We start from the raw sequence: 16,665 nt of genomic DNA, 5'->3' as shown, positions 1-16,665 counted from the left end.
TTTTGTTCATTCAACAAGAAGCCCCCAAGTAATATTGTGATCCAGGCATACAAGCTGAATCAATAGTGTAGTCATAGCTATGCTCAATGAACAGGAAGCCTCCAAGTTTTTGAATCAAGGCGAACAAGCTGGATCAAAAGTGTCATAGCTATACTCAATGAGCAGGAAGCCCCCAAGTGACCTTATGAAGTAAATAAAGACACAGATTCTCAGAAATGAAATGACATAAGCCCTAAATCATCAAGGATGCCGGCTTTATTATACTTATCATAATATACACATGGATAAAAGTATGCCGGCTTTTCTGTAATAGCCTCTTCTCAAAAAAAATCTAGTACTAAATGATACATATGTTACGTTTTACTGATAAGTGATAACACACCACTGCTGAAAGGGAACAAGACTGGAGCAGACTACTATCGGAACTTGAGAGTGCAGGAAAATAGAAACTGGTTGTTCAATAGCAGACATCTATCTCAACAACCGCAAAGGCAGGGCACGCAACGAAGGGTAGAATCACTACAAATGTTGTAGTACGCTAGGGTTCGCCTTATTTCCAGCGTCTTGCCTGCAAAGATGAGGCGCTGCTGGCTTGGATAAGAGGCGAAGTTCTTCTCATACAACTTCACCATGACACTCTCGACGGTATCCAAACTCCCAACCTCAAGAGAGATGGTCTTTCCTGATAACGACTTTGTATGGATCTGCATCATGTCTCCTCTCGATATACAAGGGAGGAGAACAAGGAGAATCGTGGACTCCATGACGATGTTATGATCAGCCAAGGTGCGGTTCCCCTCTTCGAGACGCTTGCCGGCGAAGATGAGGCACTGCTGAGCACTGGGGAAGCCCTGGAGGCCATATATGTTGGCCTTCACGTCGTCGATGGTGTCTAGGCTGTCGACATCGAGCGGGATGGTCCTGTTCATCAGTGTCTCCGTCACGCAGATATGCATCTTCTCTTGGAGCTCGAGCGTGGATTCATGCTGGATGTTGTAATCAGCCAGCGTACAGTTATCGTCTAGCTGCACCCCGTTGGAGACGAGGAAATGGCGCTGCTGGATCATTGTCTTGACATCACCCAAGGTATGTAATGGCCTGACCCTAAGGCGGATCATCCTATCCGCGGGGTTCTTGACCAAGATGTACATTGTTCTGAAATATGGCAAAAAAAGAAAGATTACTAGTTGTTAGACTCATATACATATGTTTTAGAACAATTGCAGACATAAACGTTAACAAATCCAACAGGCCGGCCGCAGATGTCTAGCTATTCAGAAAGTTTGACCGATGCATAGAAATATAGCAATAGTTTCTTCGGGAAGAAATGATAGAATCTCCGATCCAAATTAGTTGACTTGACACTACTTTAGTACTCCCTCCATCATTAATACAAAATCGAGTCACTTATTTTGGGACGGAGGAAGTACAATTTTAGTACATATTTGTATTAAAGCTGCGTCAATTAATTTAGATTGGAGGGAACAGCAATTTATAGTATTGTCCTAAGGTCTAACCGGGGTGAGCAACAAATTCCGTGAGGTAACACGGCAGTACGTTCCAGTGTGTAGATCGATCACGGACACCACACCAGGAATATGAATGAGGCGAAACAGCTCCGTACGTACCTTGAAGTGGATGGATCGACGCCTGTTGCTTCCGCCGCCCGTGGGAGATCGATCGGAAGTACGTAATGGAAGAAGAAGTAGGGTTTCGGGAAGAATAGATGGCGACTCTTGTTTTTATAGGGTCTCCGTCTAATCGGCCCTATTTTACAAGACAATAGATTAAATGAGGTAATTCATTTTTATTTATCTTTTTTTACATACATATCTATATCTATATATATATTTATACCTATACCTAACAATGAAGGATGGAGGTTTTCATAGTTCTCCATACATCATCTTTTTAGATCCATCGATTTTACGTTAATCATAAAGATTGACGGCGGAGATTTGAAAGGAGGTAGGGTTTTTTGTTCTCCTTTCGTCACCCCTTAATACACAAACTTTACATGTGCTTCCGCACAAAAATTAATTTATATGGATGTGATTTGAACTCAGGACCACCCTGTTGATAGGGTACACAATAACCAATCCACCGGGTAACACTTTGATTCTTCAAAAGAGATAAAATCTATATGTGTGTACTGGATGGATGGACTCAGGCCCGGATTCATCCCCCCCTCTCTCGTGACCGCGTCCCCCCCCCCCCCCCTCCCGCGGGCGGCCGGCTGCGCACCTTCCTCTCCCGCCTCCAGCCCCCCTCACCCCTTCCTCCCCGCCGCCGTCGCTGGCGCCCGCAGCCGGCCTGGCCTCGGGGTCGTTGGTGCCGGCGGCCCTCCTGCCCTTCCCCTCCCGGTGGCTCCGGCACGGGGCGGAGTTGCATCGGGGGGGTGCTCCTAGGCGGAGGGGTTCCTTGTCGCAGTGCGGGCAGGCGGCTGGGCGGCGGCGCCGTAGTTGGCGGCGGGGTGGCGCGGGCTCGTCCTGGCGGCGGCGCTCGGCCCAGATCTAGGCCCTACGGGGCCCATCTGGGTCGGGCGGGCCGCCGGCGGGGCTGGTTGGCGGCGTGATTCCCAGGATGCAGGGGAGCGGCATCGCGAGACAGGGGCTGGTGGCACCGACGCCAGCTTGCTGCAGCACAGCCGGCGGGGCTTAGCGGGCCCGTTTTGAGCTTGGCCGGGCCAGGGGTGGCCTGGTTTGCCCCGCTGCCGTGTCCGGTCGGCTACCGCGACTGTGCCGGAGGCTCGGCTTCTCGCACGATGGCGGTGGAGGTGGTTCCCTTCTGCTCAGCCTTGGTGCTGCTGCTCTCGCGCGTGGCACTTCTCTCCGGTCTTCTCGGCCCTGTGGTGGTGCTCGTAGTGAGACGGCATGGGCGGCGGCACAACCGCGGTGGCGCATTGGGTGGTTGTTTGGATGGTTGGCTCCGGATGGGCGGTGGTGTTTGGTGAGCTAGAGAAATCCTTGCCGGTTCGTCCGGCGCTGATACGGTGACATCGGCGGGTGCCACCATTGCTTCTTGAAGGGCATCGGTGGTAGCCATCCCCTACTTTCCTTCGCATACCGGGGAAAACCCTAGGACTTGTCCGGGCAGCAGCGTCGTCGGCGTCGCATACCTTCTTGGAGGTTCTGCTTGGTATGCGGCACTTGGAGCCTCGGGCTGTGGTGGGGTGTTTCCGGAGGGCGCAGCGGTGGCGGGCCTTCCGCGCTTTGTCAAGCTGCCGTTGTTGGCATTATGTTTCTTCTTCTTCTTTGTCTTTGGGCTTGTTTTTTTTGCATGGTAATACGTGTCTCATTTATATCACAAGGATCATAGTACAAGCCACGTACATACCGACCTGGCAAAACTGAAAAGACAGCAGAATGCTAGCCTTTGCACACAGGAACACCAGTCAAGAAGTAAAATTACAAACAAGACTGAAGAATCCTATGAGCTTGACACCAACGCTCGTCACCTGCCTCTGGCACCACCATAGCAGCCACCAAAAGAGAAAATGACGGATCACCTCCACACCCGAGCTCGACGCGGCTCCATCGCTGATATGCAGCTTTGCGGACCTCCAAGGTGGCTCGCCAATAAAGGCGAAGCCATTGCCGTTGAACGAATCAGACCGGAGCAACACCCTGGACACGCCATCGAACTCCAGATCTGGCACCCCCGCCCAACTAAGACGTTGGAGGAGGAAACCATACCTGCCTTCCACGAACCACGAACCCAGATCCACCATCTTCCAGATGTCATCGATGCAGACCACAATTTGCATCTGCTCCTGGACTATCTCCCAAGCTCCACGCCGGCGCTGGAGCAAACATCGTCGCAACGGTGGAGCCCGAGGACACAGGTCCACCACGAGGATGCCGCCGCCGCCGCACCATCCTTGCTTGAACAGTCTTGTTTCCAAATCCACCCCAAAAATGGATCGCCTCGTTGGGAAAGGATCTGAAGATTTATTAGTCGGCGCCGCCATCGCTGTTGCCGAAGCCATGACGATGAACAACCCAAAAACCTAAGAGATTAATGCCTAAAACAATCCATGGGCGTGGATCCGGCGACCCCCCTCACCACCAACGACCGAGGTCGTCAGCGGAGGGGAGCCCGCCGGAGGACGGCGGCGGAGGATGGCGCCCTAGCGGCAGGAGGCGAGATCGCCTTTCTTTCTTCTCCTGGAAGAAAGAAAGCGACTGTCTTTGGGCTTGTTGTGCTGCTCGCCCCAGCGTCGAGTTGTATACTTTGTTGGCTGGTCGCTTTGGAATACAAAGCGGGGAACCCTTTTTCGGTATGGATGGAGTCTATAGGCCAGACCATCAACAATGCACGCCTCCGACGTTATACAAAATCCCACCTCACCTTCTTAAATAGAATTGTTCCAATTTATATGTGTTTATAAGCAACAAAGGAAAAAAAGGATTGATATAAAAAAATAAGGAAGACGCGCGACAAATAAGAAAAGGAATAAGGAAATAAATGAGCGCTACGTGGATTGTTGGGAAATAAGGAAAGGAATAATGAGTAAGGAAAGGAAAGTGGTGGGCCTGGACCTGGAGAAGGAACGCTCAGCCCTGGATCATCGACGTCCAGCATGGTGATGATGACGACGACATGGCCGAGTGCAGGCGGAGGACTACTTTTGCCAATGAGCTTGGAGCGGTGGAGGATATGTTCACTGGCGCCACGACAAGGAAGGCAGCTACACGGGTTTGGTTCAGGTGCAGGGGTCACCGCACCTATTATGGCGCAGGCCCAATCAATGCGTCTCACGTATGCTTGTAGGCCCAGGCAATTCATTATTAATTCTCGTAATCCTCCTCTATAATCCCGTTTGTTCCGGAATCTCCATTCTCTCTCCAATTTCCTTGTCGATTATTCTCTCTTCACTGCTGCTATTGCAAACTTGCAAATTCTTATCTCTGCTTGTCCATTCAACAACTAATCTCCATCGGCCATGGTGAATGCCTGCTCGAGGACCGTTCGCCATGCTTGCTAACCTGCTGAAGAATCTTCCCATCGGATGCTCAAAAGTACTGGTCGGTTGGAGTTGGGCACGATGAGAAAACAACGTTATAGATCTCATTTGATCAATGGCATCGAGGAGTGTGTACCAAGATTTTGGTTACCGAATGAGGCAATTTTACCGAGGGGGACGGGTAAACGTGGTTACCACGGTTACCAGGAAATACCGAGAAATACCGAGAATATTTCGAACCAATTTTATAGTTGAATTTTAAATTCGAATAAATGAATGAACGAACGTTCGAACCAGAGACCTGTCAAAACACATCAAAATCAACTCTCATGGCATTAATTAGATCCTACGCACTTTACTACAAATGGAGCGTTTAAATTCACAAATTTCAAAAAATAGTATTTTTTGCTCGGTATGAGGATTTATCAAGGTGCACGGAAATATGCTGTAACCATGGGAATTCTTGAAATTTCGACTGGTAACCAAAACCTTGGTGTGTACTCAAGTCGATGGCATTTAGGAGTGCCTGCATGCTCTGAGCACATGTCCATAAAAAAATAGATCACATTTTAGTTTCAAAGGTTGGGGTGATGACATGTTAAGGAAGCTGACGATCAAGCATATGCTGTGGTGTGCTGTGTGAACCCGGCGGAGTTCATCGTGGAATTGAAGAGAGAATGGAGCGTCCGAAACGAACGGGATTAGAGAAGGATTAAAAGAATTAATAATTAGTAGCCTGGGCCTACAAGCATATGTGGCAAGCACTGATTGGGCCTGCACCATAATAGGTGCGGTGACCCCTGCACCAGAGCCGAACCCCAGCTACACCCACCCAATTTTATAGTTGAATTTTAAATTCGAATAAATGAATGAACGAACGTTCGAACCAGAGACCTGTCAAAACACATCAAAATCAACTCTCATGGCATTAATTAGATCCTACGCACTTTACTACAAATGGAGCGTTTAAATTCACAAATTTCAAAAAATAGTATTTTTTGCTCGGTATGAGGATTTATCAAGGTGCACGGAAATATGCTGTAACCATGGGAATTCTTGAAATTTCGACTGGTAACCAAAACCTTGGTGTGTACTCAAGTCGATGGCATTTAGGAGTGCCTGCATGCTCTGAGCACATGTCCATAAAAAAATAGATCACATTTTAGTTTCAAAGGTTGGGGTGATGACATGTTAAGGAAGCTGACGATCAAGCATATGCTGTGGTGTGCTGTGTGAACCCGGCGGAGTTCATCGTGGAATTGAAGAGAGAATGGAGCGTCCGAAACGAACGGGATTAGAGAAGGATTAAAAGAATTAATAATTAGTAGCCTGGGCCTACAAGCATATGTGGCAAGCACTGATTGGGCCTGCACCATAATAGGTGCGGTGACCCCTGCACCAGAGCCGAACCCCAGCTACACCCACCCAATTTTATAGTTGAATTTTAAATTCGAATAAATGAATGAACGAACGTTCGAACCAGAGACCTGTCAAAACACATCAAAATCAACTCTCATGGCATTAATTAGATCCTACGCACTTTACTACAAATGGAGCGTTTAAATTCACAAATTTCAAAAAATAGTATTTTTTGCTCGGTATGAGGATTTATCAAGGTGCACGGAAATATGCTGTAACCATGGGAATTCTTGAAATTTCGACTGGTAACCAAAACCTTGGTGTGTACTCAAGTCGATGGCATTTAGGAGTGCCTGCATGCTCTGAGCACATGTCCATAAAAAAATAGATCACATTTTAGTTTCAAAGGTTGGGGTGATGACATGTTAAGGAAGCTGACGATCAAGCATATGCTGTGGTGTGCTGTGTGAACCCGGCGGAGTTCATCGTGGAATTGAAGAGAGAATGGAGCGTCCGAAACGAACGGGATTAGAGAAGGATTAAAAGAATTAATAATTAGTAGCCTGGGCCTACAAGCATATGTGGCAAGCACTGATTGGGCCTGCACCATAATAGGTGCGGTGACCCCTGCACCAGAGCCGAACCCCAGCTACACCCACCCAATTTTATAGTTGAATTTTAAATTCGAATAAATGAATGAACGAACGTTCGAACCAGAGACCTGTCAAAACACATCAAAATCAACTCTCATGGCATTAATTAGATCCTACGCACTTTACTACAAATGGAGCGTTTAAATTCACAAATTTCAAAAAATAGTATTTTTTGCTCGGTATGAGGATTTATCAAGGTGCACGGAAATATGCTGTAACCATGGGAATTCTTGAAATTTCGACTGGTAACCAAAACCTTGGTGTGTACTCAAGTCGATGGCATTTAGGAGTGCCTGCATGCTCTGAGCACATGTCCATAAAAAAATAGATCACATTTTAGTTTCAAAGGTTGGGGTGATGACATGTTAAGGAAGCTGACGATCAAGCATATGCTGTGGTGTGCTGTGTGAACCCGGCGGAGTTCATCGTGGAATTGAAGAGAGAATGGAGCGTCCGAAACGAACGGGATTAGAGAAGGATTAAAAGAATTAATAATTAGTAGCCTGGGCCTACAAGCATATGTGGCAAGCACTGATTGGGCCTGCACCATAATAGGTGCGGTGACCCCTGCACCAGAGCCGAACCCCAGCTACACCCACCCAACTCTCTCTAATAGCTCAATCATCGGGTAGACTTGCAGATCAAAATCCTACTTTGGTTTGTTCTCTAGACGTGTATGCAAGGAGTTGACGGCTAGAACAGGCCGGGAGCAGCATCATCTGCTTATATTTGTTGGTTACACGTACGGTGTGCATCTCCTCAGTGGTGTGAATTATGCAGGTTTGATCTATATACCCATCCTCAAAAATCTTACTGTTTGATTATCACTCTGTGTACGCTTTATATCTTCTTTATAAAAACTATTATACTGATTTCTGTCTACATCAAGCATATGCGTACGACTGGAAAGAGATTGGTTTTCTAGCTTCGGGTGTCCCTACACCATCACGAACAATAATAACTTAAAGAATTGAAACCAAAGTAAAAAATCATGACATCAAATACGCCCAAAGTTTTAAGCCACGATTTTTATTTGTCATGTATAGAGCTCATCGGATGATATTTCTCGAAAAACATTGCAAGCACCAAAAAGGTTTGAGCATATTTGATGTCACGAAATTTCAGCTTCTTGTTTACTTTTCTATATTTTTATTATTGTTCGCGGGGGTGAACGGATACCCGGGGGCTACCACATCTTTTTCTCGTTAAGAATTGAAAGCACATGGTTCATATTGTATCAACCGTAGCTCGAAACCTTTGGTGAATTTGTCTACTACAGTTTTTTTTTCTGCTCATGCAATTTTGGTCGGGGCGGGTGAGGTGATAATATTTGCCAGGCAAAATATTGCGGATGCTACCCGGATGTGGCCATGGTTGGTGTGTGTCTTCACCAAGTGAGTCGGAATTACAATCGAATCGAGCGAAGATAGCGAATCGGATCGAAAAAGTCTTTGTTTGAAGTTCCAACCAGGTGTCCTTGATCTCGTCAAATAGAAATGATGACCCTATTTTTTTCACCCGGTCAATTCTTTTTCATGGTAACTGATGTTTTCTATGTAGCGAGCCACAAGCGCATAGTGTAGTCTTTTCTTGGGTTGTAGAAATACGAGCCGTTGACCTTCGTTGCTACAGGGTCGACACCTTGAGAAGGCTCAAATAAGATGGAAGATTGATGTGGGCTTTGGTTTTATTCGCGTCGAGGGGAGGAGTCACGGAGGAGAATTCAAGCCAAGGAGAGAAGATTCAATCGCAGCCCCTGAGAGCTTCATGTTGAAATAGACAGCGGGTGACTTATTCTCCCGTTGCAACGCACGGTCATATTTCCTAGTCCACCTTAATTTATTTCAGCCACGATAATAATACTACCTCCGACTTTAATTAACTGTCGCAATGTCAGTGTTAATAACCAAGGACATGTGAAGGTGTCGCGTGAATTAAATGGGAATGGGGGACATCTATATAAAGAATTGAATATAACATGTTTAAGTTCTACACCGCACGATTAATCATTGTTAGATTCGCTGCAGTGTTATTTCTCTGTTTTGTCCGACGCAATTCTTTGTGCTTTGTCATTTGACGGACCACATTTTTTTTGTAAGCCGTGTGCGTTGTTTTCTTATATGTTTGTTTGTGGGCTGCTATGTTTTTTTTTTTTTTTTTGCTTTTTGCAAAAGCATGTGCATGGATAAAGAACTGAAGAGTCAAGGAAGCTTTTTTATGCATCATCCTCCTCCAAGACAAAAGCTAGGGCTCCTGCCTTCCGTCGGCGCGCCGCAGGTCCGCCTCGTCTCCGGTGCCCTAGGGCTATCTGGGGGCGCGGAGGATCCTGACAAGGGCCGGCGGAAGGGCTGGCTCCGTTTCTAGTCGTTTCTTTCAGTTTTGTTAGGGTATGTGTCCTGCTCAAGAAGACGAGACGGCGACGGCTCCCTGAAGATGAATAAAGGTCTTCCCGCCTAGCCCATGTTCCCGCAGTGCATCTTGCATCATTGGTGGGCGTATGGAGGTGTGTCTCCAGTGGATTATCTTTGCTGGATTTGCTCGGATATCGTCGTTGTTCATCTACGTCCGTGTGTCTTGGTTTGGATCCTTCTGATCTACGTTATTCTTCATCGATGGCGGTTGCTGTTCTGGTGTGCTGGTCCTATGGGGTTTTAGCACGACGACTTCCCGACTATTTACTACAATAAGTTGTGCCTGGCTCCGGCAATGGAGGGGCGATGACCGCGGCCCGCCGTCGGCTCGCTTCAGTGCTTGTAGTCGTCGCTAGGTGGTCTATGGATCTAGATGTAATTTTTATTATTTTTTGTGTTCGCTGTACTGCTATGATTGAAGATGAATATATCAGAATTTTCATACAAAAAAGGAAGCTTTTTTATAGGTGTGTACCGTGAGCTCCCATATCATCCCACGACGCTATTCCAATTGGGTGTGAGGGGGTCGTCGACAAGTTACATGTTCATTATTAGACATGTAATTGGAAGTGTTGCAAACCGACTGCAACTACATGACCCTAAAATGTAATTGCAACTGGGGTTGTCAACTAGTTGCGTGTCCAGCACCTGAATTATAACTTTAATCGTTTCAAACCGATTGCAACTGCATGTCCCTTCAAATGACTGCAATTAGACCTATACGGGTCGGCGGCCAGTTGCATGTCCATCACTAGTCATGCAACTGTAAGTATCGCAAACCGACTGCAACTATGTGTCCACTAATATGATTGCAAATGGGGTGTCGACAAGTTGAAACGTACTGTGAACAAAACGTACTGTGAGAGCACTTGCTTGCATCGCCACTCTATCGTCATGTTACTTGCGGCAATAAAACCATGATATATCTCAGTACCACACTCACTTATGGATGCATCCATGAGGTCATGATGGGAGGATGTATCAACGTTGAGCTTACCAAAATGCAGAGATGGATGACCATCGATGTTTTAATAATGACAGAAAAACAAACATAGGGGCCAAATAAAGCATGAATTCCCAACAGAAAATATATAGTCGAATTGTTTAGTTTATTGGCGATTATCTATTGTTGTTTGAGGCAGAATAGTACTTAACTAGGAGCTCGAATGCAATTACTACTGCTTATTATTACTGTGAGCTAGAAGGGTCGAGTACATGACCGGCAAAGACCACAGCCCCTGACACCTCCTCCACGATATAAAACGCGAACGGGTGGTCGGCGATGAACTCCAACAATCTCCTTGCACATTGCTTCTTGCGGCCAACGGCGGCAGTGCAGGCAGCTGCCACGGTGCCTTCCTCGTTCACTTCGACGACGGCCTTGTGGAACACCTCGTCCAAGCGCACGTCGCAGACGCTCTTCTCCATGATACCGGACAGGTCGGCCTCCTCGCATAATGCCTCCCGGACTCCTAGGCCTCGAAGGACTTTGGAGAGACCGCAGAAGAATGACAGCTTGAACTTGGGCAGCAGAATCTCCCTCACGCTGCTGCGGTGCTTCGGCACGTGGTCGAGCAGGGAGCCGCCCACCTCCTCCAGAGTGCGGACCATGGCATGCAACCCGTCGTCCTTGTTCGGGAGGAAGACGCACATGGAGTACCGTGACATGGCATCGTCACCAGCCTTGTACGGGAGCTTGAGCACCTTGAAGCCTTTGTTGTATGAGACGAAGAGCTGGCATTCTCCTGGCAGGGTCATGAAGGAGACTTCAACAGGGTCAGCGCCGTCAAGGCTGTGGAATTCGCGGTCTTTGGTGAGCTTCTTGGGAAAGCGGGTCTCCCACGCACCCTTGAAGTAGATGGCGTTGGTGAGCACGAACCTCGAGAGGTTGGTCAATGAACCCTCCCGCGGGATCTCCGAGATGAGATTGTTCGTCGCCGCCGCCGCCCACAGGTTGATCTCCTTCCTGGTCTCCTCCCTGACCTCATCCTACACATGCACGTTGTAAGAGTAAATGAAGGACCTGTACCATTGCCAATGTGAAACGGCGATCAAAATACTCCCTCGGTCCCAAAAATTTGGTCTTAGATTTTTCTAGATACGGATAAGGAAGTATCTAGTCACGTTCTAGTGTTAGATACATCTGACAAATCTAAAACAAGAATTGTGGGACCGATGTAATAGTTGAGTCAATTGCTACCTTAGCGAAGTCGACGGCGCGTATTTCAGCGCTGTAGGACTCGGCGGCGGTGTGGAGAAAGTCCGGCGTGAGCTCCATGTGTTTCTGGTGAAACACACCATAGGCGTAGGTGATGATCGGCCCACCGGAGCCGCACGGTTCAGTGGCGAGGCCGCGTACGAATCTGGCGACCTCGTCAGCCGATGCGGCGCCGAGAAGGGCTAGGAGCTCATCCAGGGTTCTGCCACGGGCTCCGGCGGCCACCAGGCCGAGCGTGGTGTAGAGGGACAGCGGCGAGAAGGCGATGTTGCTGTCACTGGTGTCGTCACCCTCAACGAGCTTCTTAGCCAGGCGGAGCGCGAACGCCGTCAGGCTACCGGAGCCCATGGCGGGCGGCGGCGAGGACCCGCGTGCCTTCTTGGTTGGCCTCGCTTCCTCCTGGTCTCCCATTGACGATGTTTACAAGCGTTGGCCTAAATTAGCAATAATACGGCTGATGACTATGGGACAATATATAAGAACGGTGCGTATCTAATATGGTAAGTATGTGGATGCTAAAACCCTAACTAAAAAGATGTTTTGGCCGTCGGATTTTGATTGTCAAACAATGGGATATGATCTCTTTGTTGGATCTGATCTTATCAATATGGTCATTCAATAATCACAATCCGAGTTGACGCCAACCAGATCAGGTTCAAACTCAGGGTTTCAGAATCAGAAAAAAAAAGTGTTCAGGATTGGGTGGCCCTTGGATGGTCTCTATATATGTCCTGACCTAAAACATTCAATATCAGCATGGCATAGTGCTGGGTTCGGACTTTGATATCAGCGGCTGATATGAAAGTCTTTGGGACAGAATGCATCTGACAAAATACAATCCTATATGTCAGGCACCACCTCTGAATTAGCTGTTCAATTAGATACAACTATATGTCAGGCTCCACCTCTGATCTCTATCCAATAGCCGGCATTCAAGTACCCTGCTGGTGCCTTTAAATCAAGTCGCTGTCATCTTCCCTTCTCTTTTTACCTTTCAGTAATGTAATAGCTCTATATAACGCCTTGGATCCCTCCTCGACAAGGCATCGAATGTAATCGGGTTGTAAACCCTAGCTGCCACTCGAGTAGTTGGCCTCTACATTCCCCTTTGCAATATAAACCCTACCTAGACTCCCCTCTGAATTCCGCGCTAGCGACTGAGTCCTTATGTAATTGGTGGAGTGAATTGCAAAAACAACCACATTTCAAGTACATATCCCAATTAGCTACCACATTTCTTAGGGGCCCCAAAAATCTACCATTTTTCATGCTAGTCTTCTCAATAAACACTGATGACCGATTTGGGATGATTTCATCCAATTTCAGACAGCCCGGACCCGCTGTAAATGCTAACATGGCGCAAAATTGTCAACTATGTTTGTTGACTGTTAGTTTTGAGGGAGGGCCCATATGTGAGCCACCAAGTTTTCCAGTCAGCCCACCTACATCTTAACCCTAACCCTGACCGGAACGCACAACCACTAGGGAGACTGCCGCATGCGCGCTCGACGGCGATGCGCCACTGCGAACCCTCCTCCCGCCAGCCTCCGGCGATGCCACCGAAGAGCGCTGCCCCCCGAACCTCTTCACCTCCTCCTGCTCCTTCCCAGCCTCCCCCGCGATGCCCTGAGCCGCCTTGAGGTCGTGTGCGCTCACGTCTATGGCGCGACGCCTCACCACGCCAGCGGCCCATGGCTCTTGTCATGGAATTGTCACGGCAGATGCACTAGCAAGAAGGCGATGTTGCTGTCCCTGGTGTCGTCACCCTCAGCGAGCTTCTTAGCCATATGGAGCGCGAACGCCGTCAGGCTACCGGAGCCCATGGCGGGCGGCGGCGAGGACCCGCGTGCCTTCTTGGTTGGCCTCGCTTCCTCCTGGTCTCCCATTGACGATGTTTACAAGCGTTGGCGTAAATTAGCAATAAGACGAGGGATGACTACGGGACAATATATAAGAACGGTGCGTATCTAATATGGTAAGTGTGTGGATGCTAAAACCCTAACTAAAAAGATGTTTTGGCCGTCGGATTTTGATTGTCAAACGATGGGATATGATCTCTCCGTTGGATCTGATCTTATCAATATGATCAGTCAATAATCACCATCCTAGTTGACGCCAACCAGATCAGATTCAGACTTCAGACTCAGGGTTTCAGAATCAGAAAAAAAAAGTTCAGGCTTGGGTGGCCTTTGGATGGTCTCTATATATGTCCTGACCTGAAATATTCGATATCAGCATGGCATAGTGCTGGGTTCAGACTTTGATATCAGCGGATGAGGCTTCAGGCTTTGGGACACTGCGCATCTGACAAAATAGAACTAGCCCACTGCAGATGCAGCTACGTATATGTCAGGCTCCACTCTGAATTAGCTGTTCAATTAGATACAACTATATGTCAGGCTCCACCTCTGATCTCTATCCAATAGCCGGCATTCAAGTACCCTGCTAGCGCTAGGGATGGACTAACGAGCAGCTCGGCTCGTTAAGCTCATGCTCGTTAAGTCTCGGCTCGTTAAGCTCGTTAAGATTAACAAGCAGAAAACCCTGCTCGGCTCGGCTCGTTAAGCTCGTGAGCGCTCGTTAGCAGATTATAATGTGTTATGATATATAGGATGAATGTGTAGATGTGGTTTTCAATATGAAATATAGTGACTACAAAAAGAAATGCACTAGTTTGTTGTCTCATATGTCGATTAGATTGCATTGATGGACCGAGGTGCTACAAAAAGTTTGTCACGTAAGATGAAAATATGTGTTATGTTGTTACGAATGAGCTTAACGAGCTACTCGTGAAACTTGTTAGCTCGTTTGTTAAGCTCGTTAAGAATAACGAGCTGAAATCAGTGATTGGCACTGTTTATTAAGAATCGAGCTCCGAGCTTAACGAGCCGAACTATCGAGCGCTCATTAAGCTCGCGAGCTACGAGCTTTTGGTCCAGCCCTAGCTAGGGCTTTTTGATCAAGTCGTTGTCATCTTCCCTTCTCTTTTTACCTTTCAGTAATGTAATAGCTCTATATAAAGCCTTGGATCCCTCCTCGACAAGGCATCGAATGCAATCGAGTTGTAAACCCTAGCTGCCAATGTAGTAGTTGGCTTCTACATTCCCTTTGCAATATAAACCCTAGCTTGACCCCCTCTGAATTTCAGGCTAGCGACTGAGTCCTTAGGTAATTGTTGGAGTGAATTGCAAAAAACAACCAAATTTCAAGTACATATCCGAATTTGCTACCACATTTCTTAGGGGCCCCAGAAATCTACTATTTTCCTTGCTAATTTTCTCAATAAACATTGACGACCGATTTGGGATGATTTAATCCAATTTCTGACAGCCCGGACCCGTGGTAAACACTGACATGGCACAAAATTGTCAACTATGTTTGTTGACTGTTAGTTTTGAGGGAGGGCCCATCCGTCAGCCACCCAGTTTTCCAGCCAGTCCACTAAGCCAGCAGCCCACCTACATCTTAACCCTAACCCTGACCGGATCGCACAACCACCAGGGAGACCTCCGCATGCGCGCTCGATGGCGGCGCGCCGCCGCGAACCCTCCTCCCACCGGCCTCCGGCGACGCCACCGGAGGGCGCTAACCCCCGAACCTCTTCACCTCCTCCTGCTCCTTCCCAGCCTCCCTCGCGATGCCCTGAGCCGCGTTGAGGTCATGTGCGCTCACGGCCATGGCGCACCGCCTCACCGCGCCGGCGGCCCATGCCTCTCCTCTGACTATCTATCATCTTTCTTCCGGCCTCTTCTCTGCCCAGCTTCGCGTGGCCATGCTCATCCATACCCGCATGCCCACGGCGCTCACGGTGGCGGACATGTCGGCCGGCCAGAACGGACGACGCCATGTGCGGGGAACCTGAGCTGCTGGGCGTGCGACGACAAGGTCTGAGGTGGGAGAAGGTGCTCGACTGCGAGCAACACGGCGTCATCTCTGATTTGACAGTCAATAGAAACAGTGTCATGTGGACCTGACTGCGGGCCCTGGATGTCAGCAATTGTATTAAATCGCCCTTAATAGGTCATCAGTGTTTATTGAGAAAATTAGCTAGGAAACTGGTAGCTTTTGGGGGCGCCCAAGGAACGTGGTAGCAAATTCGGATATGAACTTGAAATGTGATGGTTTTTTGCAATTCACTCTAATTGGTGAGTGAGCGAGCATGATCCTGACACTATACATGAAATAGCATATTAAAATACATGCAATGTTTGGAGACATTATAGTATCGAAAAGATCTATATATCTACTGACCTAACATTCGACATTAAATTGGCATGTGGATAACATGAAATCCCTAATCAATTTAGGATCCCTAATAAGATCGTAAATGCGGCAACATGACATGAGCTTGGATGGTTACATGCCATTCAGGAAACACGCATACTGTCAAACAGGGTCTCTTATCTATCCCCTGACCTAGCATTCAACACAAGCATATGGCATGTGAATCTCGACCCCCAAAAACCGAACCCAGCACTACAGTAGTATGACCCGACGGTTCGTGCGTGTGTACCTACCGGAATCAGATTACCAGTTTACCACCCATAGTATATATATATGAAGTAGCTTCACCAAGTTTAGTTCATTGTATCCGTCAGTCAGTAGCTACTGGCATCATACCAACCAACCAGTTCCTGCGGCATGTCAGGCAACGAGGATGTCCCGGTAGGCGGCGAAGATGTAGGCTTATTTTTTCAGTGGGCTTCGTTGGCTCCTCAACATTTCCACTGCTCTTTACCATTCATTATCTTCTCTATAAGTTCTCTGCCTTCTTCAAGAGTCAAAGACATGAACAATCGTATTAAGGTTCAAATTTAAGTATATTTTCAAGAGTCAAAGACATGAACCGGTACTGTAAATGCACCATAAAATATATTTTCATATTATATAGTTTAAGTATTGTAGATGTTCATATTTTTTAATATATATTTAGACAAACTTTGTGTAGTTTGACTTTGACCAAAACTACGCGGATTAAAAAGGAACGGAGGGAGTAAATAGAATTGCAATGCATCACATTAAAAATCAAATTTTACACTAAAAATAGATTTGGAAAAA

The 16,665-nt window shown here is 47.5% G+C and overlaps 2 protein-coding genes across 2 annotated transcripts; both read right to left on the bottom strand.

Annotated features, from left to right (window-relative positions):
- Positions 1-255: 255 nt before the first annotated feature.
- On the bottom strand, positions 256-1,758 carry LOC123066822 (polyubiquitin-like). The gene is made up of 2 exons (XM_044489827.1): positions 1,629-1,758; positions 256-1,155 (listed from the first exon to the last, which is right to left on the bottom strand). The coding sequence occupies exon 2, from the start codon at positions 1,149-1,151 to the stop codon at positions 477-479; it is 675 nt and encodes a 224-aa protein (XP_044345762.1). The 5' UTR covers positions 1,152-1,155; positions 1,629-1,758; the 3' UTR covers positions 256-476.
- Positions 1,759-10,451: 8,693 nt separating this feature from the next.
- Positions 10,452-12,155, bottom strand: LOC123066821 (serpin-Z2A-like). Its single transcript, XM_044489826.1, has 2 exons — positions 11,590-12,155; positions 10,452-11,378 (listed from the first exon to the last, which is right to left on the bottom strand). Exons 1-2 carry the CDS (start codon positions 12,016-12,018, stop codon positions 10,578-10,580), a joined length of 1,230 nt encoding a protein of 409 aa, XP_044345761.1. The 5' UTR covers positions 12,019-12,155; the 3' UTR covers positions 10,452-10,577.
- Between the last annotated feature and the right edge of the window lie 4,510 nt (positions 12,156-16,665).

This window comes from Triticum aestivum, chromosome 3B (assembly GCF_018294505.1).
Source record: "Triticum aestivum cultivar Chinese Spring chromosome 3B, IWGSC CS RefSeq v2.1, whole genome shotgun sequence".
NCBI lineage: Eukaryota > Viridiplantae > Streptophyta > Magnoliopsida > Poales > Poaceae > Triticum > Triticum aestivum.
This window is presented reverse-complemented; position numbering and strand designations above follow the sequence as displayed.

What these genes read in the sequence shown, in the direction of transcription:
- LOC123066821 (XM_044489826.1), bottom strand. Translation starts at nt 12,018, where the DNA reads ATGGGAGACCAGGAGGAAGCGAGGCCAACCAAGAAGGCACGCGGGTCC. An exon ending in GCGCCGTCGACTTCGCTAAG is followed by an intron (nt 11,379 to 11,589) that starts GTAGCAATTGAC and finishes GTGCATGTGTAG; the next exon opens with GATGAGGTCAGGGAGGAGAC.
- LOC123066822 (XM_044489827.1), bottom strand. Translation starts at nt 1,151, where the DNA reads ATGTACATCTTGGTCAAGAACCCCGCGGATAGGATGATCCGCCTTAGG.